Below are 25,845 nucleotides of genomic sequence, written 5' to 3'. Positions count from 1 at the left end.
ACTGCAGCTTGTGAGAATTCCTTTTCTCGTTTGAAAATAATTGTATCACAGTGACCAATGAGCATGAGCCAGGAAAGAAAGAGAAACCGAATTCTCCTCTCATGTGTAAATGGTTTGACTTCAGAACTGAACCTGGTTGGCTTTGTGCAAGAATTCAGAGGCTATTATCCAAGAAGACGTAATCTTCAGTTCAATGAACAGTCTTTGTTACGCAGCACAGTCAGGGTAAGATTGATACTTTTATATTTCGGAATCTGTGAATAATTTATAATTCTTGAATATTCATTATACTGATCACAGGAACACGTATCATTTCTTATCTCATCAAAATAAAGGAAAGAAAAGGCTTCTGACAGAGACTGCATTGGTCACTGTGCATGAACTTCTGAAGGCAAATACCACCGTTGCTTTTGTCAGTGTCCTAGCTATGGGGTGTTCTCTCTCTCTCTCTCTCTCTCTCTCTCTCAGAAAGTGCACTTATTTCCAGTCTGAATTTGTCTAGCTTCAACTTCCAGCCCTTGGATCGTGTTTGACCTTCCACTGCTGGATTGAAGAACCCAGTGTCCAGTATTCATTCCCTGTATATGGGTACTTACAGACTGTGACCATGTCACCCCTTAACCGTCTCTGTTAAACTAAATCGATTGGGTTCTGGTGTCTGTCACTAGAGGCAGGTTTTCTAATCCTTTCATCTGTCTTCTCTGTTTGAACCCTCTTCAGTTTATCAACATCCTTCCTGAATTGTGGGCCCCAGAACTGGACACAGGATTCCAGCAGCGTCACACCAGTGCCAAGGACAGAGGTAAAAGAACCTCTCTGCTCCTACTTGAGATTCCCGTTTACGCAGCCCAGGATCACATTAGCCCTTTGAGTCGCACTGGGAGCTCATGTTCAGCTGATTATCCACCATGACCTCAAAATCTTTTTCAGTCCCCGCTTCCCAGGCGAGAGTCCCCCGCCCTGTGTGCACAGTCGGCATTCTCTGCTCCTAGACGCAGACCTCGACGTGTGCCTCCTTCCCAAGCGATCCAGGTCACTCTGTCTCAGGGACCGGCCTCCGCATTCTTTACCTGCCCCTGATTTCTGTGTCCACTGGGGGAGTTCGCAGCAAAGACTTTGGGTTTTCTTCCAGGGCACTGATAAAAGTGTTAAATAGAGCAGGGCCAAGAACCCATCCCGTGGGACCCCACGAGAAGCAAACGTTGAGTGATGATGTTCCAGTTATAATTACATTTTGAGACCTATGCGTTAGCCAGCTCTTAATCCATTTACTCTGGGCCATGTTAATTTTATAGCGTTCTAGCTTTTTAATCAAAATGTCACGCCCAACCAAGCCAAATGCCTTACAAAAGTCAAAGTCCATTACATCTGTGCAGTTACCTTTTATCAGCCAGACTTGTAAGCTCACTGAAGAGTGAAATAAGGTTTGTTTGACAAGACCTATTTCCATAAACCCTGCTTGGGGGAGGGTGTTTGCAGCAGGTAGCGAGGTGCTGGGGCTTTCACCAGAGTCTTACATGGACAAAGGTTCGCAGCTCACACGACTATTGAAAACTAATTGGAAGAGCGGAGGCTCGAGAGGGGCTGCGGAGCGTGGGTGCTAATTTCCAGCTTTAAGTCCCAGCCCTCGTACAGTTTGTCGCTGATTGGGCCTGCATTTGTTAGTGTGTTAACGGTTGACTTTCCAACGTGAAAGGCTCGCACACGCACTGGCAGAAACATAGAGGGGAATGAAAAAGCCAAGCCCGACTAAACAGATCATTTGATGGTGTTTTTAAAAACTCTGGACTTTGGGGCTAATCTCAGGGTTCCTGGGGGTCTGACTCAGGATTCGTGATCTCTTGTAGTTGGCAAGGCTGGGGGGTCACACGCCCCCTGGCCAGGGGAACTGACTGATTTGGGGGGGAAAGCTGCCACGAGCGCTGAGTTTCCCAGCCAGGGCCCCCGCCCCCAAGTGCACACGTAGCCCCGCCCGTGCGGTAGGTGTTGGGGAGTGAGGGTCTGCACAGAGGGCGTGTGGTGCCTGGCACTCGGCCCTGAGCCACGGCGGGACTGGCCCGTGTCCCCAGCCGGGCTCTCGCTCTGCAGGGAGCATGCTGTGTCTGTTCCCCTTGCATGCTTCCCGCGGCTCCACCACAGGGCTGCAGCTGCCTCTCGGAGCCGGCCAGGGGGCTGGGCCGCGGTGGCCCCCTCTCGGCCTTGCGGCTAATATGGAAAGGCCCCGGGCCCCCTGGCGATCTTTGCAAGTGGAGCCGCGCACTCGGCTCTGAGTGGGGGAGCCAGGCCAAGGAATGTGACACATCAGAGGGCAGCTGTTACTTCAGGAGGGGGGCAGAGACGGCTCAGTTCTGCTGGGGCTCCAGGGAGCGGGACGGGGGGACGCTGAGGTCCGAGGCCAGAGGGAGCCTGCGGGAGCGGAGGGGGGCTGCAGGGAGCCGCGCCCCAGGTAGGCAGAGGAGCAGGTGCTGGGTCACGGAGCGGAGCTGGGGCTTGATCTCGGCACGGTGCAGCTCCCGGCTTGGTGTGCGGCCTGGGCCCCCTCCGCACGTCTGGCTCCACTGTGCAGGCAGCAACCTGAGACCCAGCCTAAAAATAACCCTGCACTCACCCCCGGAGCTGCGACCTTCGGGGCTTCGTCCGGCTGGGCAGGCACCGAACCGAACGCCACCTGCACGGGGCAGCGGCCTTTCCTCCTCTTGCCCCCTGGCACATGCCCAGCAGCCGGGGGCAGCTCCCAGCACCAGGCTGTGCGGCAAGAGGGAGAAACGGATCGTGGGGGCTGCCCGGGGGTCCATCTGCAGCTGCCTTGAGTCTGGGGCCCTGGGTACAGGCTCGGCAGGGAGCAGGGCTGCAACTGGCAACCCAGTGACAGTTGAATTCAGCGGCCACGAGCCATGTACCGGGCCCAGGCGCAGAGCAAGCTGAGCAAATCTGGGGAGGAGGCCGGGGGGGTGGCGCGCACGCTGGGGAGGCCCGGAGCGGCCCCTCCAAGTCCCGGCATCCCCCCGAAGCGCGCCAAGGTCACGGCGGTGCCCGAAGCGGGGGCAGCTCTCCCAGCAGCCCCGGTCTTTGTGCGGAAGCTGAAGAACGCGGCCATTGGCACCGGCTGCGACATTCGGCTGCGAGTGGCTGTGGTTGGGAGCCCCCAGCCCCGCCTGCGCTGGTACAAAAACGAGGCGCAAATCCCCCTGCGGGGCGAGGAGTACGGCACCCTGTGGATCCGGGACAGCAAGCTGGAGGACGCCGGCATCTACACCTGTGTGGCCCAGAACGAGCAGGGCGAGGCCATGACCAGCGCCGTGTTGGCCATCCTGGATATGGAAGGTAAGTCGAGGCACCACCCGGGCACTTGCTCCAGGGGAGCAGGTCTGAGGCCAAGGCCCTGGGACGAGGGTGAGCGTGTGTGCACAGCTGCCTCTGGGCTGGGGCACAACACCCGCTTACCAGCCGTACGGCCACACTGGGTATCCACGCGGCACTGCCGGAGTTGCACTTTGCCATGTGAATTTTCACCGCAGCCACAGGTCCAGAAGCGGCAGGCGATGCCCTGGGAGAGCTCTGAGCACCTAGCGTGGTGGGGATGGAGCCGGTGCCCCGGTGCAGGGCTGGGGCCTGTCGTCACACTGGTGAATGTGGCCCTAGGGGGGTGCTGGCGGGGGGAAGCCAGGTGGGCTGGCTGTGGTTAGAGACTGGGCGAGCCCAGGGGTGGGGGAAGAGGCCCTGGGGGGCCGGTCCAGGGAGCTGGAGAGCCGAGCGCGGGGGCAGAAGGAGAGAGCGGGCGGTGCAGCGGTTACTGGGGGAAGCCAGTGGTGCCAGCCAGACACTGCAGCCCCGATGCACCTGGCCTGGCGAGCGGGGTGGGGCCAGCTGAGCACCACAGGGAGCGGCCCCAGTTAGAGCAGCAATGCCCGAGGGGGGGGCCCTTCTGGAAAAAGAGCCCCCCCACCCTGCCCTGCTGCTGGCCAACGCCTGAGCACCAAACCCTGATCTCTGAGTCCCAGCCAGGTCGCTGCACCTCACGGTGCCCCCCGACTCTGAGCCTGGGGGCCAACACCCGCACGGGGGCTGAGACAAGCTGCCAGACAACAGAGCCCATTGGCCCGAACCAGCATGGGCCATGCCCATTGGTCAGTTACAGTGGGGGAGGGGTGTCACCAGAGTGGGCAGTGCCCATTGGTCAGTTACAGTGGGGGAGGGGGTCACTGGAGTGGGCGGTGCCTATTGGTCAGTTACAGTGGGGGAGGGGTGTCACCAGAGTGGGCAGTGCCCATTGGTCAGTTACAGTGGGGGAGGGGTGTCACCGGAGTGGGCGGTGCCCATTGGTCAGTTACAGTGGGGGAGGGGTGTCACCGGAGTGGGCGGTGCCCATTGGTCAGTTACAATGGGGGACGGGGTCACCGGAGTGGGCGGTGCCCATTGGTCAGTTACAGTGGGGGAGGGGGTCACTGGAGTGGGCGGTGCCTATTGGTCAGTTACAGTGGGGGAGGGGGTCACCGGAGTGGGCGGTGCCTATTGGTCAGTTACAGTGGGGGAGGGGGTCACTGGAGTGGGCGGTGCCCATTGGTCAGTTACAATGGGGGAGGGGGTCACCGGAGTGGGCGGTGCCCGTTGGTCAGTTACAGTGGGGGAGGGGGGTCACCGGAGTGGGCGGTGCCCATTGGTCAGTTACAGTGGGGGAGGGGGTCACTGGACTGGGCGGTGCCCATTGGTCAGTTACAGTGGGGGAGGGGGTCACCGGAGTGGGCGGTGCCCATTGGTCAGTTACAGTGGGGGAGGGGGTCACTGGACTGGGCGGTGCCCATTGGTCAGTTACAGTGGGGGAGGGGGGTCACCGGAGTGGGCAGTGCCCATTGGTCAGTTACAGTGGGGGAGGGGGGTCACCGGAGTGGGCGGTGCCCATTGGTCAGTTACAGTGGGGGAGGGGGTCACTGGACTGGGCGGTGCCCATTGGTCAGTTACAGTGGGGGAGGGGGTCACCGGAGTGGGCGGTGCCCATTGGTCAGTTACAGTGGGGGAGGGGGTCACTGGACTGGGCGGTGCCCATTGGTCAGTTACAGTGGGGGAGGGGGGTCACCGGAGTGGGCAGTGCCCATTGGTCAGTTACAGTGGGGGAGGGGGGTCACCGGAGTGGGCGGTGCCCGTTGGTCAGTTACAGTGGGGGAGGGGGTCACCGGAGTGGGCGGTGCCCGTTGGTCAGTTACAGTGGGGGAGGGGGTCACTGGACTGGGCGGTGCCCATTGGTCAGTTACAGTGGGGGAGGGGGTCACCGGAGTGGGCGGTGCCCGTTGGTCAGTTACAGTGGGGGAGGGGGTCACTGGACTGGGCGGTGCCCATTGGTCAGTTACAGTGGGGGAGGGGGGTCACCGGAGTGGGCGGTGCCTATTGGTCAGTTACAGTGGGGGAGGGGGTCACCGGAGTGGGCGGGGCCCGTTGGTCAGTTACAGTGGGGGAGGGGGTCACTGGACTGGGCGGTGCCCGTTGGTCAGTTACAGTGGGGGAGGGGGTCACCGGAGTGGGCGGGGCCCGTTGGTCAGTTACAGTGGGGGAGGGGGTCACCGGAGTGGGCGGTGCCCGTTGGTCAGTTACAGTGGGGGAGGGGGTCACTGGAGTGGGCGGTGCCCGTTGGTCAGTTACAGTGGGGGAGGGGGTCACTGGAGTGGGCGGTGCCCACTGGTCAGCTGCTCGCAGTGCCCCATGTTCCCGGCTGCCCATGGCACGGGCCACCCCCGGGTGTCAGGGAAGCAGGCAGCGGGGGCTGCTTGGCGCTATGCTGTGAGATCCCGAGGCCCCCAGCCCTGGCGGTCTGGGGCTCGCAGGGGTTGAGGCTGGTGAGAAGGGCCCTGGCCTGCCTCCCGCCTGGCTCGGGCACCGCGGCGGGAACCTGGTGTACCTCAGAGCACACTGGGCCTGGCACTGGGGTCCCCCCCGCCCGCTGAGCGGCTGGGAGCCTGGTGAGCAAATGGGGCATGGCAGCGTTAGGGTTCGTGCCCCGATCCCTGCTCTCACGCCGCCCCTCCCCCCGCCGGTGACTCCTCCAGCGATGGGGGCTGCTGTGGAGACAGGTGGGGGCAGCTTCTGCCTGACTGGCCCCACTGCTGGCACCATGGCAACGTGAAGGGGCAGGATTGGGGAGGGTCCAGGCCCCCCAGCCCCAGCACTGCCTCATGCCCCCATGTCCCTGTCCCAGGCTCCCAGCCCCTCCCCGCAGGGTCCCTGACTGCATGTGGGGAATACCCCTGTGCCCGCTGCCTGGGGACCCCAGGGGATTCGGGTCCTAGGGTGGTGGCTCCCTGTGGGCCTTCGTGAGGCTGCATTGGGCCCTGCCTTGCACTGGCCTGCTGGGCAGGAGCTCGGAGCCCCAGCCCGAGGGGGGTCAGCCTGGGGTGCCCCTGCAGCCGGTGCCTGGCCTCAGGAGATGGGCAACGGGGCAGGGTCCTAGCACAGCCAGCAGCCGCACAGAGCAGGGAGACACCCTGGTCCGGCAGGGCGCTGGGGTTGGGACCCCCACGGGCATTCCTGGCTCTGCAGCCGACTGGGCAGCCCCCTCCCCTCGCTGGGCCCTGGGACCTTCTCCGGAGCTGGGGGCTAGTTGTGGATGTTTGCAGCTGGGGAGCGGTTCAGCTCGTGCCCCACGGAGCGCGGCAATAGGGGGGCCATGTTCTCTGGTGCTGTGCGTGCCAAACTCCCTCCGGATGGCTGGGGCCTGAGGAGGGTTGGCCTGCGGGAGGGACATACCACCCTGGCAGCGAGCCATCGCAGGCCTGCTGCGCCCCGAGACGGGCAGAGGAAAGAGGGGAAGAGTGCCTACCTGGGGCAGGGCTGCAGGGGTGCCGGGCTGTGGGACGGGCGTTGTACGAGCGGAGAGGGGACAAGGAAACTGTTTCACACTGTTACCCTGTGGGGAAGGTGGGGAGCATGCCTGGCCCTGGGAGGATGGGGGGCACCTAGTGCTGCAGGGTTGGTCTTAGGGCCCTACCAAATTCACGGCCATGAAAAACACGTCATGGACTGTGAAATCTGGTCTTTTGTGGGCTTTCACCCTCTACTATACAGAGTTCATGGGGGAGACCAGCGGCTCTCAAAGTGGGGGGCCTGACCCAAAAGCGTGTTGCGAGGGGGGGGTTTCTGGGTTATTTTAGGGGGGTCATGGTATTGCCACCCTTACTGTGCTGTGCTGAATTCAGAGCTGAGCGGTGGGAGAGCGGCAGCTGCTGGCCAGGCACCCAGCTCTGAAGGCAGCGCCCCGCCAGCCGCAGCGCGGAAGTGAGGGTAGCAGCCCTGCAAACCCCCCTACAATGACCTTGTGATGCCCCCCCCAACTCCTTTTTGGGTCAGGACCCCACAATCACACTGTGACATTTCAGATTTAAATCGCTGAAATCGTGAAATTTATGATTTTTTAAATCCAATGACCATGAAATTCAACAAAATGGACCATGAATTTGGTAGGGCCCTAGTTAGCCTGGCTCTAGTGGGGGAGGGGATGACTGTATTGCCTTGGGGAGTCTGACGGGAGGGCGTGTTATACTGGGGGGACTGTGTGTGGGACTGCAGGGGACCGTGCCTTGCGGTGCTGGGGGACTGTGCGTGGCCCTGTGTCGTGTGGGGACCGTGCCTTGCAGTGCGGGGGGTGCGGGGGGACCGTGCGTGGCCCTGTGTCGTGTGGGGACCGTGCCTTGCAGTGCGGGAGGTGCGGGGGGACTGTGCGTGGCCCTGTGTCGTGTGGGGACCGTGCCTTGCAGTGCGGGGGGTGCGGGGGGACCGTGCGTGGCCCTGTGTCGTGTGGGGACCGTGCCTTGCAGTGCGGGAGGTGCGGGGGGACCGTGCGTGGCCCTGTGTCGTGCGGGGACCGTGCCTTGCAGTGCGGGGGGTGCGGGGGGACCGTGCGTGGCCCTGTGTCGTGTGGGGACCGTGCCTTGCAGTGCGGGAGGTGCGGGGGGACCGTGCGTGGCCCTGTGTCGTGGGGGGACCGTGCCTTGCAGTGCGGGGGGACCGTGCGTGGCCCTGTGTCGTGCGGGGACCGTGCCTTGCAGTGCGGGGGGTGCGGGGGGACCGTGCGTGGCCCTGTGTCGTGCGGGGACCGTGCCTTGCAGTGCGGGAGGTGCGGGGGGACCGTGCGTGGCCCTGTGTCATGCGGGGACTATACCTGCAGTGCTGGGGAGCGGGGGGACCGTGCGTGGCCCTGTGTCCTGGGGGGACCGTGCCTTGCAGTGCGGGGGGTGCGGGGGGACCGTGCGTGGCCCTGTGTCCTGGGGGGACCGTGCCTTGCAGTGCGGGAGGTGCGGGGGGACCGTGCGTGGCCCTGTGTCGTGGGGGGACTATACCTGCAGTGCTGGGGAGCGGGGGGACCGTGCGTGGCCCTGAGAGGGCTTGTTGCTGTGAGCTCTGTCCGTGCACGGGGGGCAGGAGACCCCCGGTCTGTCGTGGGCGAGGGCACCTTTCATGGAGGCCGACGGCTCTCCCTGTGGTGCTGTGTGCACCGGGCTCCCCCCTCACCTGCGCGGCTCCGGGCGACGCTATGTGGTGTCCCCTGACACTGGTCCCGCTGGCCTGGTCAGTTGCCTTCGCTCAGGATTGTGAGCCGGTGACCCGGCGAGGTGTCCCGTGGAGCCCCGTCTCTGAGGAGCGGAGCAGCCGGGACGCCCTCCCTGACGCAGGCGTTGAAGTCGTCCTGCCTGGCTGCTCTCCCTGAGAACTGGGCCTGCCGGGCACCTGCTGGCACCGACCAAACCCCCACCGCAGCAGCGAGGGGTGCCAATCCCGGCTGGACAGTCCCGCAGGCTTCACCACGTGACGTCACCTTTAATTCAGGATTGATCTTTAACTCCGGAGACTCCCGGGTTGGCCACGTTACAGCAGGTGGCTGCTTCGGCAGGGGGCCCCGGGGCTGCGTGGCGCATGGGGGGTTGGCGAGGGCCAGGGGCTAGCGAGTGGCAGCAGGCAGGGTGGGGCTGGTGGGATCCCTGGAGGGCTTGGACACCTCGCTCCTGAGAGGCGCAGGGGCCGGCGGGACGTGGGGCTGCTCGGCCCAATGGGCGTGAGAAGGCGGCAGCAGCCGTGGCCTGCCCGTGCCGGGCGGGAGGCTGCGGAGAAGGGAAGCTGCCATAGCCAGTGTGAGTGAGGGCCGTGGTGCCCGTGGGCAGTGGAGACAGAGGTGCGGGAGGGGAGGAAGGGCTCAGAGGCCAGGCCCATGCTGGTGCTGTTTACTGGAAGAGCTGGGGGTGAGGGCTGGCGCTGGATTGGGGGACTCCTCCGGCCCCCACGCTTTGTTCTGCGGGCCCCGCAGCTGATGGAGGCGGAGATGAAGCCGCCGGGTGGCTGACAGTCCGCAGGGATTCACTGCGGGAGTGGCAGCCGGGGGAGATGGAGGGAAATGCCCTGCTGGGGCAAAGGCCCGGAGACGTGCCCCTCTCCGGCCGGGATGGGGCACAGCTCAGCAGGTGTCTGACTGGGCTGGGTCTGGCCTGGGGAAGTGGGGTGCCTGATTCTGCCGGCCCTGCGCCGTGGGCACCGTGGGCACCGTGAGTGTCCGGCACTCCCAGCTGGGAGTTCTGCCCTCGCTGGCCCCGGTGCCTTCGACCCGCTCCCGGTCTGGGCTGAATGGGACCCCCCGGCTCTCCCCTGGGCTGACTTGGGGGGGCTGCCTGGCCAGGGTGAAGGAAAGGGTGGGTGTAGACGTGCCCAGCTCCAGGGCAGAGCTCGTGGCTCTCAGTGTGGGATGCGTGGGCCAGGCTGGCAGGTACTGCTCAGTGAGCGGCAGCCGCTGGGTGCCTAGACCAGGGACAGGGCGAGTTACCGCGTCTGCCTCTCCCCGTCCCCCTTCCCGGGCTGCAGCGTAAATCCTTGGGGGGCAGGGGGCACGTGGAATACACGTCTCCCCCCAGGCTCCAGAACCTGGCCCCCCCCGGCCCTGGCCCTTTCCTCGCTGGGCCTGCCCTGGCCCCAGCGACGCACGCCCAGGGGGCTGTCAGGCCCTGTGCCAGCACCCACCCCGCGCTCTAGAGTGGGCCAGCTGCAGGGCCAGACATTGCCTGAGTGCCGGGGCTTCAGTGCCACCTTCTGCACATGGGCCCCGTTCCCGCCCGCCCGGGTCACTGCCCTGGGGCCCTGCCAGACCCCCCCCAGTTACTGTTCAGGGCCCTGCCCTCCGGTTACTGCCCCAGGGCCCTGTCCCCGCGTCCCCCCCGTTACTGCCCTGGGGCCCTGCCAGACCCCCCCCAGTTACTGTTCAGGGCCCTGCCCTCCGGTTACTGCCCCAGGGCCCTGTCCCCGCGTCCCCCCCTGTTACTGCCCTGGGGCCCTGCCAGACCCCCCCCAGTTACTGTTCAGGGCCCCGCTCTCCAGTTACTGCCCCGGGGCCCTGCAGTCTGTGGCCCTGTGGTGTCCGTCCCTGGCAGCCCGTTGGCAGCGCAGGGCGCTGAGCGGTGACCCTGGCCCAGGCGCTGTGACCCTGGCCCAGGCGCTGTGACCACCGTCACCAGTTGCCTGCTCCGATACCCGCCAGGTCCCTGCAGCGCGTCGGCCTGCGGGCTCTGCAGCTGGGGGTCGGTAACCCCATGGCCTGCCCCACGGCAGACCCTGCTCCCTGCTGACTCCCCCTCAGGCCACACTGCAGGTGCCTAGCACCCGGCACAGAGGCCCTGCCCCATCACCCACCGTTCAGTGCCTTGTGCTGGGTCGCTGCCTCGGGCCCCACGCTCGGGGGAGCCGGAGACAGCTGGGGCTGGGGGTCGGATCAGCCCATTCCCCACCCGGCTGGTGCAGGACCCTGCCCCGGGCTGCGTCGTGTGGGCTCTGAGCAGGCGAGTTGCCGGTGTCCCAACCCGACAGGGCTTCCCCGTTCCTGGGCCCAGGCCCCCCGGGGAAGGGGCTCTGCCGCCCGGCCAGGGCTGGGCACGTCAGGCAGGGGAGCGGGCGGCCGTGCGAACGCACAGTCACTGACCAGGGCCGGGGGCTTTCTCCAGCCCTCCGGCTGTAGAGCGAGCTGCTCTCGGGCCATCCCCTGGCCTGGGCTGGAGGGGACCTGGAGCCAGAGCCCTCCAGTGTGTGAGGGGGGAGTGGGCTCCTGGGAGACCCCACTGCAGCCCCTGGCGGGGACGGAGCAGGGCTTCCCCGGCAGGGACCCCTCCGGTGCTGGGCAGGGGGCAGAGGGGGCACACGCTGGAGGCAGCAGCCTCTGGGAAGGGAGGGACCAGGCCGAGGGATGGGGCAGAAGGATGGGGACGGGCCCCTGACACTCCCTGAAGGGCTTGACTCCCCAGCCTGCTCCGTGGGGCTCGCAGGTCGCTCCCCATCTCAAGTGGGTCCCTCTGTCCAGGACCCTGCTGCCCCTGCTCTCAGGGAGCGCCGGGTCCATTCCAGCTGATCGACACCCCTCCAGCTCCCGGGGGTGAGCACCCCACCCTGCGCACCATGGGGCACACCCGACTGCTCTGCGTGGCCCTGTCCTGCCCCCTCCTTGCCCGGCTCCCACATTGCCCCCTGGGCTGCAGGCTGCACAGGGCAGAGGCTGCTGTTCTCTGGGCACAGACAACCTCAGTGCCAGGGCAAGGGCCCCACCACGCAGCCTCCTCCCCTTCGCTGCACCCTTTGGGGTCACCCGCTCAGGTCCTTGCACGCCTGCTCTGCGGGGCCCCCGCTTGTTAGCGCCTGTCTCCCCAGCCCCATTTGTGATTCCTCTTCCTCGTCTCTGAATCTGAATTTGTCAGCGTCTCCGGTGCGGCGGGGTCCGGAGCTGAGGGCGGGACCCCGGACCCAGGGGATTGTTTCAGGGGCCAGCAGCCCTGGGCGTGCTCAGTGCCCCAAGGATCTGCCGCTTGCTCCCCGCTTGGCTGGGCTTGGCCAGAGCTCGCTGCCAGCTGCCCTCTGGCCCGAGCCAGCCCTGCCAATTTCTCCGCACCCTTGGGCCCTGCCCTTTGGTGGGGCTGAACTCCTGCCCAGCTCCTCCCTGGTTGCCCTGAGGACAAGGGGCCAGAGCAGCGCCAGCACCTGCTTCGCCCAATCCCCCCCTCCCCCCACTGACTCCTGGTTCGTCCTGCCTTGCTCCGGCCGGCCCGGCGCCCCCTTAGCAGCCGGCACTAGGGCCGTGTCAGCTTTGTGGCCTGGAGCTGTTCCCAGCGCTCGGTGCGTTCGGGCTGGGGCGTGGGGGCTGCACCGCGCTCGCCTGGGCCTGCTGCCCGGGGCCCTCAGTTCCCTCTAGGCCGCACGGCTGTGCAGCAGGCTACAAAGGGCTGCGCGGCCACCGGGGCCTGGAGAGGAGCGAGGTCGGGGTGGGCGGGGAGCAAGCTGGGGCATGCACAGCTGCCATGGGCCATTCCCCAGCCCCAGAGCTCCTGCTGCTGGTGGGGAGAGAGGGCTGGGGGGAGTCCTCTGGCCCCAGCACTGGGGCAGCCTGCACCCCCAACTCCTCATCCCCAGCCCCACCCCAGAGCCCGCACCCCTGCATCCCAACCCTCTGTCCCAACCGTGAGCCCCCTCCTGCACCCCAAACTCCACATCACCTCCATATTGGTGCATGGAGCAAAATTCATTGCGCATGCGGATATAACAAATGAGAGGGACCGTTGCCCAGCTCTTGCTGCCGGTTTGCTCCAGGCTACGCTCCCAGAGAGCCGCCCTGTCTCGCAGGCGCCCTGGCAGCTTCCGGCGGGGATCCAGCGAGGCTCCCGGCCCCGTCACTGTGCCTGTCACGCCCCGGCCGGGTGCCATTCAAGAGCAGGCCTGGCTGGCTGTGGCCCAGCGCCCTGGCTCGGGTGCGTACTTCTCCCGCGAGGGGAGCTCCCATCCCTGCGGGTCGCTGGTCTCGCAGCTGGGGCGGCCGGGTCGGGTCCAGTCACTCTGCGCCCAGTCAGCGGAGACGCAGCCCCCCCAGCCACTCTGCCGAGGGCGGCCTGGAATGTGGGATTTCCCTAGACTGCAGCTCCGTGGCCAGCCGCCTTGTAATTTCATAATTCTTGTGTTAGGAGGAGTAAATGACACGTCCTTATTCACTCTCTCCACACCCGTCATGATTTTATAGACCTCAACCCTATCCCCCCTTAGTCGTCTCTTTTCCAAGCTGAAAAGTACCAGTCTTATTAATGTCTCCTCATACGGCAGCCGTTCCATACCCCTCATCAGTTTTGTTGCCCTTTTCCAATTCCAAAATATCTTTTTTGAGATGGGGCGACCACATCTGCACGCAGTATTCAAGGTGTGGGCGTACCAGGGATTTATACAAAGGCAACAGGATATTTTCTATCTTCTTATCTCTCCCTTTTCTAATGGTTCCTAACATTCTGTTCGCTTTTTTGACGGCCGCTGCCCATTGAGTGGATGTGTTCACCGAACTAGCCACAGTGACTCCAAGATCTTCCTTGAGTGGTAACAGCTAATTTAGACCCATCATTGTATATGTCTAGTTGGGGTGATGTTTTCCAATGGGCATCACTGTGCATTGATCAACACTGAATTTCATCTGCCATTGTGTTGCCCCATCACCCAGTTTCGAGAGATCCCTTTGTAGCTCTTCACAGTCTGCCTGGGACTTCACTATCTTGAGCAGTTTTGTACCAATTGCAAATTTTGCCACCTCGCTGTTTACCACCTTTTGCAGGTCTGTTATGACTATGTTGTAGAGCACTGCTCCCAGTGCAGACCCTTGGGGACACCACTATTTACCTCTCTCCATTCTGAAAACCGACCATTTATTCCTCCCCTTTGTTTCCTGTCTTTTAACCAGTTACCGACCCATGAGAGAACCTTCCCTCTTGTCTGCTCAGGCAGTGAATTACCCACAGGAGACGCCCTCCTGGCCCTCCCCTCCCAACCTCTCAGTGCCGCCAGCCCCGCACCCCTTTGTAGAGGAGCGGTATCCCCAGGCACCCTGCAGAGAGGGGCTGTCCTCCCCCGCCCCCTGATGCGGCCGTGGCCTGGACCCGTCTGGCTCTCTCTGCCGCTCGGCTGCCGTGTGGGCTCCTCCGAGGGCAGAGACAGCCGGGGGCTTGTTGGGGGCCCATGTGATGGGCCATCTGAGCTTGGTGCCATGGCTGGGGGCTGCGGGCGAGCTCGAGAGCGGCAGGCGTGAGGGGGGTGGGGGCACTCGGCTCGGCCTGGCTCTCAATGCTCCATCTCCGCGCAGCAGCTCCGCGGCGGGCCCGGCTCGGTGGACGGTGCTGCACTGCCTTGGAGGCTCCCCGGTGGCCCCGCCAGGGCAGCGCTGGGCCGGCGGGGGGAGTGCCGGCTGCACGGGGTGCTTCGCGTGCTGTGGCCCACAGCCTGGGGCCGGCCTTGTGATCCGGGCTCCCTGCAGCTGTCCAGTCAGTCAGCGCCACCCCTGCCCCGCTCCCGAGTGCGCTGCTTGGGATTTATTTTTGCCGTGGAATGTGCCAGCCCCTCAGATTCTCACGGGGCAACAGGCTCTTGTGTTTCATGCAGGGTGAGACCGAGACCCCGGCCTGCAGGGGGTAAATATAGCACTCGGGCTGCAGGCCGGGCACCTTCGCCTCTCCCCACGGGCCAGAGCACTCAGGGCTGGGGCCGGTCAGAGAAACGACGAGCTTCCCCGTCCCTTCCCACTCCTGCACGTCCGGCCATGGGCTCCAGCCACGTCCGGCTCGCTGGCGCCCGGATTCCCACGTCCTGGGCTGAGCCATACAGCCTGCTGGGCTCTCTGGCAGCCGTGCACCGGGCAGCAGCTCCCACTCCAGCCCAGGACGTGGGCCCTGGGGTTGGCCTGGGTACGCGGGGAGGAGACATTCATCTCCTCGGCCTCTGCTGCTCGTGTTCCCGTGCGGCCCCCGAGGATGACCCTAAAGCCCAGGACGTAATGGCTCGCGATTCCCTGTCTCTGACACGTCCGGTCGAGCCGCCCGCACCGAGCCCTGGCTGGGCCCAGTCAGTGCGAAGAGCAGAGGACCGGAGTGGGCGGGAAGCCCTGGCAGGTCCAAGAGCCCCCCGCAGCGCGGACATCACAGCGCGGCTCAAAGGCTTCACTGCAGGCCGAGCCGGCCGGGCAGGACAGAAACCTCGGTGCCAGCAGGCAGCCAGCCTCGCCAGCCGGCGCCGGGGAGCTGGCTACGTAGGGCGGGCACGTTCCCAGGCTGTCACGGAGTGTGGGGGAGTCCGGGGCCTGCACCCCCCTTCCTGGGATTCACTGAGACTCTCAGCCAGCCAGTAAAACAGAAGGTTTATTGGACAACAGGAACACAGTCCAAAACAGAGCTTGTGGGTACACCCAGGACCCCTCAGTCAAATCCTTCTGGGGAGCAGGGAGCTTAGACCCCAGCCCTGGGGTTCCCTGTGTTCCTCCACCCAGCCCCAAACTGAAACTAAACCCCCCCCAACAGGCTCCCTCCTGCAGCCTCCGTCCACATTCCCGGGCAGAGGTGTTACCTCCCCCTCCTGGCTCAGGTGACAGGCTCTCAGGTCTCCCACCCCCAGGGCACATCCACAGGTCAACACTCCCCCCTCCCTGCTGCGTCACATCGTCACATCTCTCCCCCCTTCGAGACTGAACTGAGCGGGGTCACTGAGACCAGTGACCTGGGGAAGTTCGGGGCCCCTCTCCAGGACAGCGCATCCGCTATCAGGTTGGCACTTCCCTTCATGTGGACCACGTCCATGTCGTAATCCTGCAGGAGCAGGCTCCACCTCAGGAGTTTGGCGTTGGCTCCTTTCATCGGGTGCAGCCAGGTCAGGGGAGAGGGGTCGGTGTAGACGGTGAAGTGTGGCCCGAAGAGATAGGGCTCTAGTTTCTTGAGGGCCCACACCATGGCCAGGCACTCCTTCTCGATGGCCACGTAGTGTTGCTCCCGGGGTAGCAACTTCTTGCTCAGGTACACGATGGGGTGTCTCTCCCCCTTTTCATCCTCCTGCATTAACACCGCCCCCAGTCCCGTGTCGGAGGCGTCGGTGAACACCACAAAGGGCTTGTCAAAGTCTGGGTTTGCCAGAACTGGGCCACTGACCAGAGCCTCCTTCGGCGCCCGGAAAGCCTCCTGGCACTGCTCGGTCCAGACCACCTTGTCTGGCTTCCCCTTCTTGCATAGCTCAGTGATGGGGGTGGCTATGGCGCTAAAGTGGGGCACAAATCTTCGGTAGTATCCTGCCATCCCAATAAAGGCTTGGACCTGCTTTTTGGTGTGGGGAGCGGGCCAGTCTCTGATCATCTCCACCTTGGCTGGTTCCGGCTTTAGGCGGCCGCTCCCCACCCGATGGCCCAGGTAAGATACTTCAGCCATCCCCACCTTGCACTTCTCCACTTTTACAGTCAGCCCAGCTCCCTGGAGTCGGTCCAGCACTTGTCTAACCTGGGACACGTGGTCCTCCCAGGTCTGGCTAAAGACACAGATGTCATCAATATACGCCACGGCAAAACTCTCCATCCCCCTCAGGAGCTGGTCCACTGGCGCTGGAAGGTGGCCGGCGCTCCCTTGAGGCCGAAAGGCAGGGTCAGGAACTCATAGAGCCCCAGAGGGGTGATAAAGGCTGATTTCAGCCGGGCATCTGCATCCAGCGGCACTTGCCAGTAGCCCTTTGTAAGGTCCATGGTGGTAAGGTACCGAGCTCCCCCCAGCTTGTCTAGGAGCTCGTCAGGCCTGGGCATGGGGTAGGCATCAGATACAGTGATGGCATTGAGCTTCCGATAGTCCACACAGAACCGGACCGACCCGTCCTTTTTGGGGACCAGCACCACCGGCGAGGCCCAAGGGCTGGCCGATGGCTGGATCACCCCCAAAGCCAGCATGTCCTGGACCTCTCTTTCCAGGTCCTGAGCAGTTTTCCCTGTGACTCGGAAAGGGGAGCATCTTATCGGCGGGTGCGACCCTGTCTGCACCCGGTGGACAGTCAGATTAGTGCGTCCAGGCTGGTTGGAAAACAGCTGTCGGTACGGATGCAGCACCCCCCTGACCTCAGCTTGCTGGGCAGGGGTGAGCTGATCCGAGAGGGGGATTGTTTCCAGGGGGGAACCAGCTCTGGTCCCAGGGAACGGATCTACTAAAGGGTCATCCCCCTGCTCCTCCCACTGTCCACACACGGCCAACACCACATTCCCCCTGGCATAATATGGCTTCATCATATTCACATGGTACACCCGGCGGTGGTGCGCCCGGTTCGACAGCTCCACCACAGAGTTTACCTCATTGAGCTGCTTGACGACCTTGAAAGGGCCCTCCCAGGCGGCCTGTAGTTTGTTCTTTCTCACGGGGATGAGAACCATCACCGGATCCCCGGTGGCGTAGGCACGGGCCCGCGCCGTGCGGTCATACCAGACCTTCTGCTTCCTCTGGGCTCTGGCCAGATTCTCCCTGGCCAGGCCCATGAGTTCAGCCAGTCTCTCTTGGAAGGTCAGGACATACTCCACCACTGACTCTCCATCGGGAGTGGCCTTCCCCTCCCACTCGTCTCTCATCAGGTCCAGGGGCCCCCTCACCCTCCTTCCATATAACAGTTCGAAAGGCGAAAATCCGGTAGACTCCTGGGGCACCTCCCTGTACGCGAACAGCAGGTGAGGTAAGTACTTGTCCCAATCCTGCAGGTGCTGGTTCATAAAGGTTTTCAGCATCATCTTTAGCGTCCCGTTAAACCTCTCCACCAGCCCATTGCACTGGGGGTGATAAGCTGAGGCCCAGTCGTGCTGGACCCCACATTTCTCCCACAAGCACCGGAGCAGGGCCGACATGAAGTTGGAGCCTTGGTCTGTCAAGACTTCCCTGGGGAACCCCACTCGGCTGAAAATGGTCAGGAGCGCATCTGCCACGGTGTCTGCTTCAATGGAAGCTAAGGGCACTGCCTCGGGGTAGCGGGTGGCGAAATCTACCACCACCAGAATGTATTTCTTCCCCGACCGGGTCGTCGTGCTGAGAGGTCCCACGATGTCCATGGCCACCTTCTGGAAAGGCTCCTCTATGATGGGCAAAGGTCTCAAAGCCGCTTTCCCCTTGTCCCGGGCCTTCCCCACCCTCTGACAGGGGTCAGAGGATCGGCAATACTGCCGGACGGTGGTAAAGACCCCGGGCCAGTAAAAGTTCTGTAGCAACCTCTGCCGGGTGCGCCGGATTCCCTGGTGCCCTGCGAGGGGGATGTCATGGGCCAGGGACAGGAGCTTGCGGCGATACTTCTGGGGGACCACCAGCTGCCTCCTGATCCCACAGGACTCCCCTTCCCCTGGGGGAGCCCATTCTCGGTACAGGAACCCCTTCTCCCACAGGAACCTCTCCTGGCAGCCTCTCCTCATGGTCCGTCCCACACTGAGGTCGGCCAGGTCCCTGAGCTTCCACAAGGAGGGATCTTTCCTCAACTCGGCCTGGAACTCAGCGGCTGGGGAAGGGATGGGGCCCGGTTCCCCCTCAGTGGCCAGGTCTGAGGCCTCAGCCTCTCTGAGCCGTGCCCCTCGGCGCTCCCTCCCCACCAGAGTAGGGTCCTGCGCCTCCGGTGTGGTACCCTCCCCAAGGTCAGGGCGCAGTGCCCCTCGCCGGCTCTGGCTACGGGTCACAACCAGGGCGGTCTGGGGCTTGCTTGGCCAGTCCTCTAGGTCTCCCCCCCTCAAAACCTCAGTGGGCAAATGGTGGTGTACCCCCACATCCTCGGGGCCCTCCTTGGCCCCCCATTTCAGGTGTACCCTTGCCACGGGTACCTTAAATGGGGTCCCGCCCACCCCCGTCAGGGTCAGGTAGGTGTTGGGCACCACCCGATCTGGGGCCACCACCTCGGGCCGGGCCAGAGTCACCTCCGCGCCCGTATCCCAGTATCCATTGACCTTCCTCCCATCCACCTCCAGGGGAACAAGGCACTCTCTCCGGAGGGACAGCCCCGCACCCACCCTGTAAACCGAGCACCCTGAGTCCAGAGCCTCCAGCCCTGTGGCGGGGCTGGCTGGGGGTACTCTTCCCTCCTGAGCAGGTGGTAAGCTGGCAGCCCCCCTTGCCTGGGCTGTCTGCCCCTCGTCCGGCTGGGTCCCTACCCAGTTAACCCTGGGTAGGTTGGGTCTGCTCAGTTTGTCCCTGAGCCCAGGGCACTGGGTCCGTACGTGGCCTCTCTGGCCACAGTGATAGCAGCTCAGGTCACGTTGGTCCCCTCGAGCGGGTCGGAGGGGCCCGACACCAGGCGTTCCCCTTTGGAGGGGGTTCTCCATATTTCCCCACTGGGAGGCCCCATGGTGACTCTCTCTCTGCATCGGGGGGGGCCTGTTCTTTTGGGACTCCTCCCGGCTACCCCCTGACCGACTGTTCACAAACTCGTCGGCCAGCTGCCCTGCATGCTGGGGGTTCTCGAGCTTTTTGCCCACCAGCCACAGCCTCAGGTCGGAAGGGCACTGTTCATACAGGTGCTCCAGTACGAACAGGTCAAGCAGGTCCTCTTTAGCTTGGGCCCCCGCTGTCCACTTGTGGGCATATCCCTGCATCCTGTTGACCAGTTGTAGGTAGGTGACCTCAGGCGTTTTACGCTGACTCCGAAACCTTCTCCAGTACATCTCGGGGGTCAGCCCAAACTCACGGAGCAGGGCCTGTTTGAACAGTTCATAGTCCCCGCCTCCGCCCCTTTCATTCGGCTGTACACCTCCACAGCTTTGGGGTCCAGTAAGGGGGTGAGAAACTGGAGCCTGTCTGCAGGGTCAACCCTGTGCATCTCGCAGGCATTCTCAAAGGCCGTCAGGAAGCTATCTATGTCCTCCCCCTCCTTCCGCTGGGCCAGGAAGCACTTATCAAAGCTCCTTGCAGTCTTGGGTCCCCCCGCACTCACCGCAGCCGGGGCCCCACTGCTCCTCAGCCTGGCCAGCTCCAGTTCATGCTTTCTTTGTTTCTCCTTCTCCTGCTGCTCATGTTGACGTTCCCTCTCCTTCTCCTGACGTTCCCTCTCCTTCTCCTGACGCTCCCTCTCCTTCTCCTGACGCTCCCTCTCCTTCTCCTGACGCTCCCTCTCCTTCTCCTCCTGCTCATGTTCACATTATTTTTCATGATCCTCCAGCTCCCTCATTTTCATCTCCCTCTCCCATTCCAGCCGCCTCCGCTCCAGGGATGGGGAGCTCTGCCAGGAGATCCCCTGCTGGCTGCCGGGGTCAGGGTGCCCTCGGTATTCGTTGGGCTTCCCCCAACCCCTCCCCCAGGCCTAGGTAGGAAGGGTCTCGGGAGTCTGACCCCTCCCAGCGCGGTCAGGCCCCAGGGCCCACGCTGCGTCCCCCGGGCAGCTTCCCTCTGGGGCAGGGATCGGGCCATCCAAGCGATCCCTCTCCTCCAACTGGGCTGTTCCTTGGTGGACCTCCCGATGCGCAGCCCCCTCTGCCTGCACAGCTCCACCAGGTCGCTCTTCAGGCGTTTAGCGTACGTCTCCCTGCTGGCCACTCGCAGGCCGGGCAGGTTTCCAGGAAAAGCCCCTTGTGTGCCAGTGCTTCTTGAGGTCACCACCTCTTTGCCAGGGTCAAGCTGCAGACTCCTCCGCCCCTGGGACCGCTCGCTGCAATCCCCCGGGGGACCCTGTTACTGCAAAAGTCCTTCTCTCTGGTCACGCACTCCCAGGGGTTAACCGCCCCCTGAAACAGTCTCTCTCTGAATCTTCAGAACACCTGGTCCCCGTCAATCCCCCTTCGTTTTACTGTTCCCCAGTCACTTACTGCAGGAAGCGCCGTCCACGGGGTGCAGTAGATCCCACCTCTGCCACCAGCTGTCACGGAGTGTGGGGGACTCCAGGCCCTGCACCCCTCTTCCTGGGATTCTACATGACTCTCACCCAGCCAGTAAAACAGAAGGTTTATTGGACAACAGGAACACAGTCCAAAACAGAGCTTGTGGGGACACCCAGGACCCCTCAGTGAAGTCCTTCTGGGGGAGCAGGGAGCTTAGACCCCAGCCCTGGGGTTCCCTGTGTTCCTCCACCCAGCCCCAAACTGAAACTAAACCCCCCCAGCAGGCTCCCTCCTGCAGCCTCCGTCCACATTCCCGGGCAGAGGTGTTACCTCCCCCTCCCCCTCCTGGCTCAGGTGACAGGCTCTCAGGTCTCCCGTCCGCAGGGCACATTCCCAGGTCAACACTCCCCCCTCCCTGCTGTGTCACATCCTCACACAGGCTATTGCCTGGGGGTGGGGCCGCTCGCTGCCATGAACGGGGCCTGGGGTCACGGGCAGTTCCTGAGCCCGGGGCTTGTGGGGCTGGAGCCGGCACATCGATGTATGGAATGGGAGCCCTAGATGTCACTTGGGCCTGGCCCTGGCTCCTGCCAACGACACCCAGAACCCCCCGGCTGAGGGTCAGCGTCACTGCCCCAGCGCACAGAGAGGGGCTGACCCAGGGCACCCGGCGAGTCTGGCACTGCAGGGAACAGAACCCAGGAGTCCTGCGTGCTCCGTCTCACATGAGGCAGCAATGGGCTCTGGAGCCTGAGCCCTGCGGGCGCCGCCCTGTGTGCGGGCAGTTGTCGTTGTGTGGCACGTGGCCTGGCTGGGGGTGGGTGGCTGTGGGCGTGCGCAGCGTGCGGGGATGTCGACAGTGCAGGGTGTTTGTTTATGCCGCCGAGGTCCTGAGGGGGACGCGGCTGGTGGCCCAGGGCTGGTGGCATGTGCCGGGCAGTCAGGGGGTTGTGGCTGCCTGTGCGAGCCAGCTGAGGTCACTCAATCAGGGTGAACTGCGACAAACCGGGGCGGACAAACCCCAAACGCTGGTGGACATTCCACTCCTTAGAGTTACCCAGCCAGCCCAAGCCAGCTTCTCCAGCACCTCCCTGGGTACTCAGACGTCCACACAACGCAGTTCCCTTAAAGTACCAGCCTCTGGCTCCATCCAGACACACCTGTCAACCATAGGATGATAAATTCTGAAAATCTTATCTCCTCATAGAAAAGAAAAGGTTCCCCTGACCCCAAGGGACCAAGCCCCAGACCCCGGTCAAATGGTAACTCAGATCTTACCCCAGACACACGCTTACCGTCAACTCTTATTAACTAAACTAAAATTTATTAAAAACGAAAAGAGAGAGCTTGTTGGTTAAAAGATCAAGATACAGACAGACTTGAGTTCAATTCTTGAGGTTCAGATACAAAGCAGAGCTGAGTTTGTAGTGGCCAAAAGTCCTTTTAGAAATAGTCCGGAGGTTATAGTCCAATGTCCGTGTTCAGGGTGACTCCAGGCAGTGACTGGGGATCTCAATCCTGATGGCTTAAGGTTCCCCCTCTTGAAACCCAAAGCAGATCTGAGATGAGGAAGGATCCTGTCCCAGGGTTTTTATACATTTCCTGCAGCCTTTAGGCCTCAGAAGACAATCGGCTTCACTTTCCTTCTCCCAAACACCCTGGCAATTAGCCCAGGGTCATTTATCCATTAAACAGTTCAGACACCGGTTATCACAACCTTCCCAGAGACAGAGACAATAAAACCATGGCACTCAAGTCTATGTCAATCTTCCCTCTTTGATCTTTGAGTCAAAGCCACAGCCATAGACTAGACTTGTTTGCTGACATCACAAGACCTGAGCAAACATCTACTCGTCTTTCTCCAACCAAGCCGGCTGCAGTTCACAGCTCTCCTCATTTCCCTCTCTTCCTAACCAGGCTCTAAAGTTGGGCCCGGGGTCAGGTCAGTCTGGGAGGTCATTAACTCTTTCTGGCCCTGTCACCTTTCAAGGAGATAGGACATTACACTCACTCCGTCACAGGCAGGCGTGCAGCTGTGTGGATCCCAGGACTGCGGGGGAAGGATGGGGGGTGTCTCCTTGCGTGTGTGGGACGCCGGGTAAGGGTCTCTGTGTGAGATATGCATCCCAGGAAGGGACCTGTAGCTCACGAAGCTTATGCTCAGATAAATTGGTTAGTCTCTAAGGTGCCACGAGTCCTCCTGTTCTTTTTGCGGCTACAGACTGACACGGCTGCTACGCTGACACCTGTGTGAGTGGGGCGCAGGGCGGCGTGGTGTTAGGAAGATTGTCTCGGTGGGGCTGGGGGGAGCGTGACGGTTCTGGGGGTCGTGTGGGCTTTGAGGACAGCCGGTGCGGGCCTGGGGCCGGCAGGGGTGTGGCTGTGCCCTGTCGCACCGTCACCGGTGTTACTGTGATTCACGGTGTGTGTTACGGTCGCTTCTGGGAGCCCCAGTCGTGGGGCCGGCCGCATGGTGCCAGGGGCTGGAGCACAGAGACCGGCCCTGCCCCACAGAGCTCCCCATGGGAGCCAAGACACAGCCCCCGCGGGGGGCCAGGCCACTGGGGGAGCGCTAGGGAGCAGCGAGACAGGACTGGTCAGCAGGATGGGCAGAGATCCCCGGCCCAGCCCCCCCTGCTTCCAGGACAGGTGCAGGGAGCAGGGGTAAGGGAAGGGGGCCCTCACGGCCCTGAGCTCTCCGGGCACCCAGCCCGGCCCCCTGCTCTGAGCTGAGAGCTCCTGCCATGGGCGTCAAGGGATGGGGAGAGTCCTACCCCACCTCCCCTCCCCCACCTGTCCCCTCCGTGCCTCCCCTCCCCCACCTCTTCCCTCCCTGCCTCCCCTCCCCCTCCTGTCCCTGCCGTGCCTCCCCTCCCCCACCTATTCCATTGTACCTCCCCTCCCCCCGCCTGCCCGCTCCCCTCCCCCACCTGTCCCCTCCCTACCTCCCCTCCCCCACCTCTTCCCTCTCTGCCTCCCCTCCCCCACCTGTTCCATTGTACCTCCCCTCCCCCCGCCTGCCCGATCCCCTCCCCCACTTGTCCCCTCCGTGCCTCCCCTCCCCCCACCTGTCTCCTTCCTGCCTCCCCTCCCCCAGCTCTTCCCTCCCTGTCTCCCCTCCCCCTCCTGTCCCCTCCCTGCCTCCCCTCTCCTGCCTGCTCTCCTCCCCTCTCCCCTCCCGCCGTCCCCTCCCCCTGCCCCCCGTCTGTCTGGGGGGGGCGGAGGCAGCCCCCCCCGCTCGCGGCTCCCTGCGCACGCTCGGCGGCTGGCTCGGTGCGAGGTGGGGGCCGGGGAGCCGAGCCGAGCCGAGCCGGGCCGGGCCATGAAGCGGCGCTGGGGGAAGAAGCGGGTCCAGGTGAGCCCGCGGCCGGGCCGCTCTCCAGGGTGCTGCGCGGGGCCGGGCCGGGGCAGCGCGGAGACCGGCTCCCGGAGCCCCCGGGCCCCCTCGCTCCGCAGCCGGGGGGCCGGGCCGGGCCGGGCCGGGGGGAGCCGCTGGCCCGCGGGGCTCACAAAGCGGCCGGTTCCGGGCGCTGCCCCGGGCCGGGCAGGTGCCTCCCCGCGGGCGCCGCGGCTCGGCAGGTGCCCGCGGCCCGGTGCTGCCGAGCCCCCGGCCGGGCTGCCAGCCCCAGAGCCCCGGCCCACGTCCCCTCTCCGCGGCAGCAGGTCCCGGGGTCCCGCCGCATCCGCTGGCGCTTCGCCCCCCCCTCCCCGGGCTGCCCAGACTCGCTGGGGTCTGGGAACTGGGGTGCAAACCCACCAGCCCTCCCCCAGCCCTGGGCGGGCGGGTCCCTCTCCTCACTGCAGGGGGGAAACTGAGGCACACCGCGGGACGTGGCTCGCTCAAGGTTACCTGAGTGACAGAGCTGGGAATGGCGTCCAGAACACCTGGGTCCTTGCCCTGCCCTCTGCCCTTGACACCCCTCCCCGGCACAGGTAGCCGGCACCCCGCACTGGGGGACGGCCTGTGTGTGGCTGGTCCGGGCCGCTGGTGGAGGGCAGGGTGGGCAGGGCTCAAGGCGCTTTGCCACCCTGGCTGGGCAGGGCCGTGGGCCCTGTTGGCAGAGCTGGCCAGGTGTCGGGGGAGGGCCCAGCCAGGCACCCACCCCAGGGCAGGCCTGGGTCCAGAGTCTCATCCAGACTTAACTTGTACTTGTGGGGCCCCTGTCCCCACCAGGAGGGCCGGTTGGGTGCCCTGCTCCCAGCTCAGCCCCTGGGCCTGGCCCCTGCCCTGCCCTACCTACCTCCAGAGCCCTTTCCTGGTCCCCCCTTCCCCGAGAAGGCTGGAGGAGGCTTTCTGTGGGTTTCCTGTTTCCTGTGGGGGCTGACGGCTGGTGGCCTTGCTCCAGCCCCTGAGCACTGGGCCCTGCGTGGGCTGCTGGCACACGCTGTTCTGGCCTGTGGCCTCCCCAGTACCGCCAAAGCGGGGGCCCTGATGACCGGGTGGGGGCTGGGGGGGGAGGGGATAGATGCTGTGGGGCTGGGCCAGGGCTGGGCTTGCTCCGTGTTTCCCCGTCCCTGAGTGGGAGGCGGGCAGGCCAGCCCCAGGGGAAGCCAGGAGAGCTCCTGTTAATGGCACTCGATTGCATTTTCCTTTTCAAATGGGGGAATGATCCACCGGGGGTGCAGTTAATCTGCTCATCCACCTGCCCCGGGCCTGGAACTCGGGCTCCCAGCCAGAGCCAGCGCAGTCGGTGACCAGGGAGGGGAAGCCCAGCTCAGGCAGAATACAGAGTCACCGATTCCTACACGCCAAGGCCAGCCCGGACCATTGTGAGCATCTGGTCTGACCCTGCAGAGCACGGGCCAGAGACCTGCCCCCCCCCGCCCCCCCCATTCCTAGAGCGGAGCCGTTAGAGAAACACCCTGTCTTGGTTTTAAAATGGTCAGTGATGGAGAATCCAGCACGACCCGGGTAAATGGTTCCCGTGATTAATTATCTTACTATGAAAAATGTACATCATCTTTCCAGTCTGGACATGTCTAGCTTCGACTTCCTGCCCTGGGGTCGTGTTAGACCCTCTTTGGCCGGACTGAAGAGCCCACTAAATATTTGTTCCCTGTGCGGATTGTTATAGACTGTGATCAAGTCACCCCTGAACCTTCTGTTGTTAAGGTAACTTGTGATAGACCCAAAGAGCTCACTCTTGTTGCTCTTCTCTGCCCCTTCTCCAATTTACAACATCCTCCTTGACCCGTGGGCACCAGAGCTGGACCCAGGGTTCCAGCAGCGGTCGCACCAGGGC

The 25,845-nt window shown here is 63.6% G+C and overlaps 1 protein-coding gene across 1 annotated transcript in view; it reads left to right on the top strand.

Moving 5' to 3' along the window:
- The first annotated feature begins 2,653 nt into the window (after positions 1 to 2,653).
- Positions 2,654 to 25,845, top strand: part of SPEG (striated muscle enriched protein kinase) — an 80,474-nt gene continuing 57,282 nt past the window's right edge. Inside the window, 1 exon segment of the mRNA XM_074967178.1 lies at positions 2,654 to 3,324. Coding sequence (XP_074823279.1) covers positions 2,895 to 3,324 — 430 coding nt within the window. The 5' untranslated portion in view covers positions 2,654 to 2,894.

Source organism: Natator depressus, chromosome 11 (genome assembly GCF_965152275.1).
Source record: "Natator depressus isolate rNatDep1 chromosome 11, rNatDep2.hap1, whole genome shotgun sequence".
Lineage (NCBI taxonomy): Eukaryota > Metazoa > Chordata > Testudines > Cheloniidae > Natator > Natator depressus.
Note: the sequence above shows the minus strand (reverse complement) of the source record. Positions and strands in the feature narration are given on the sequence as shown.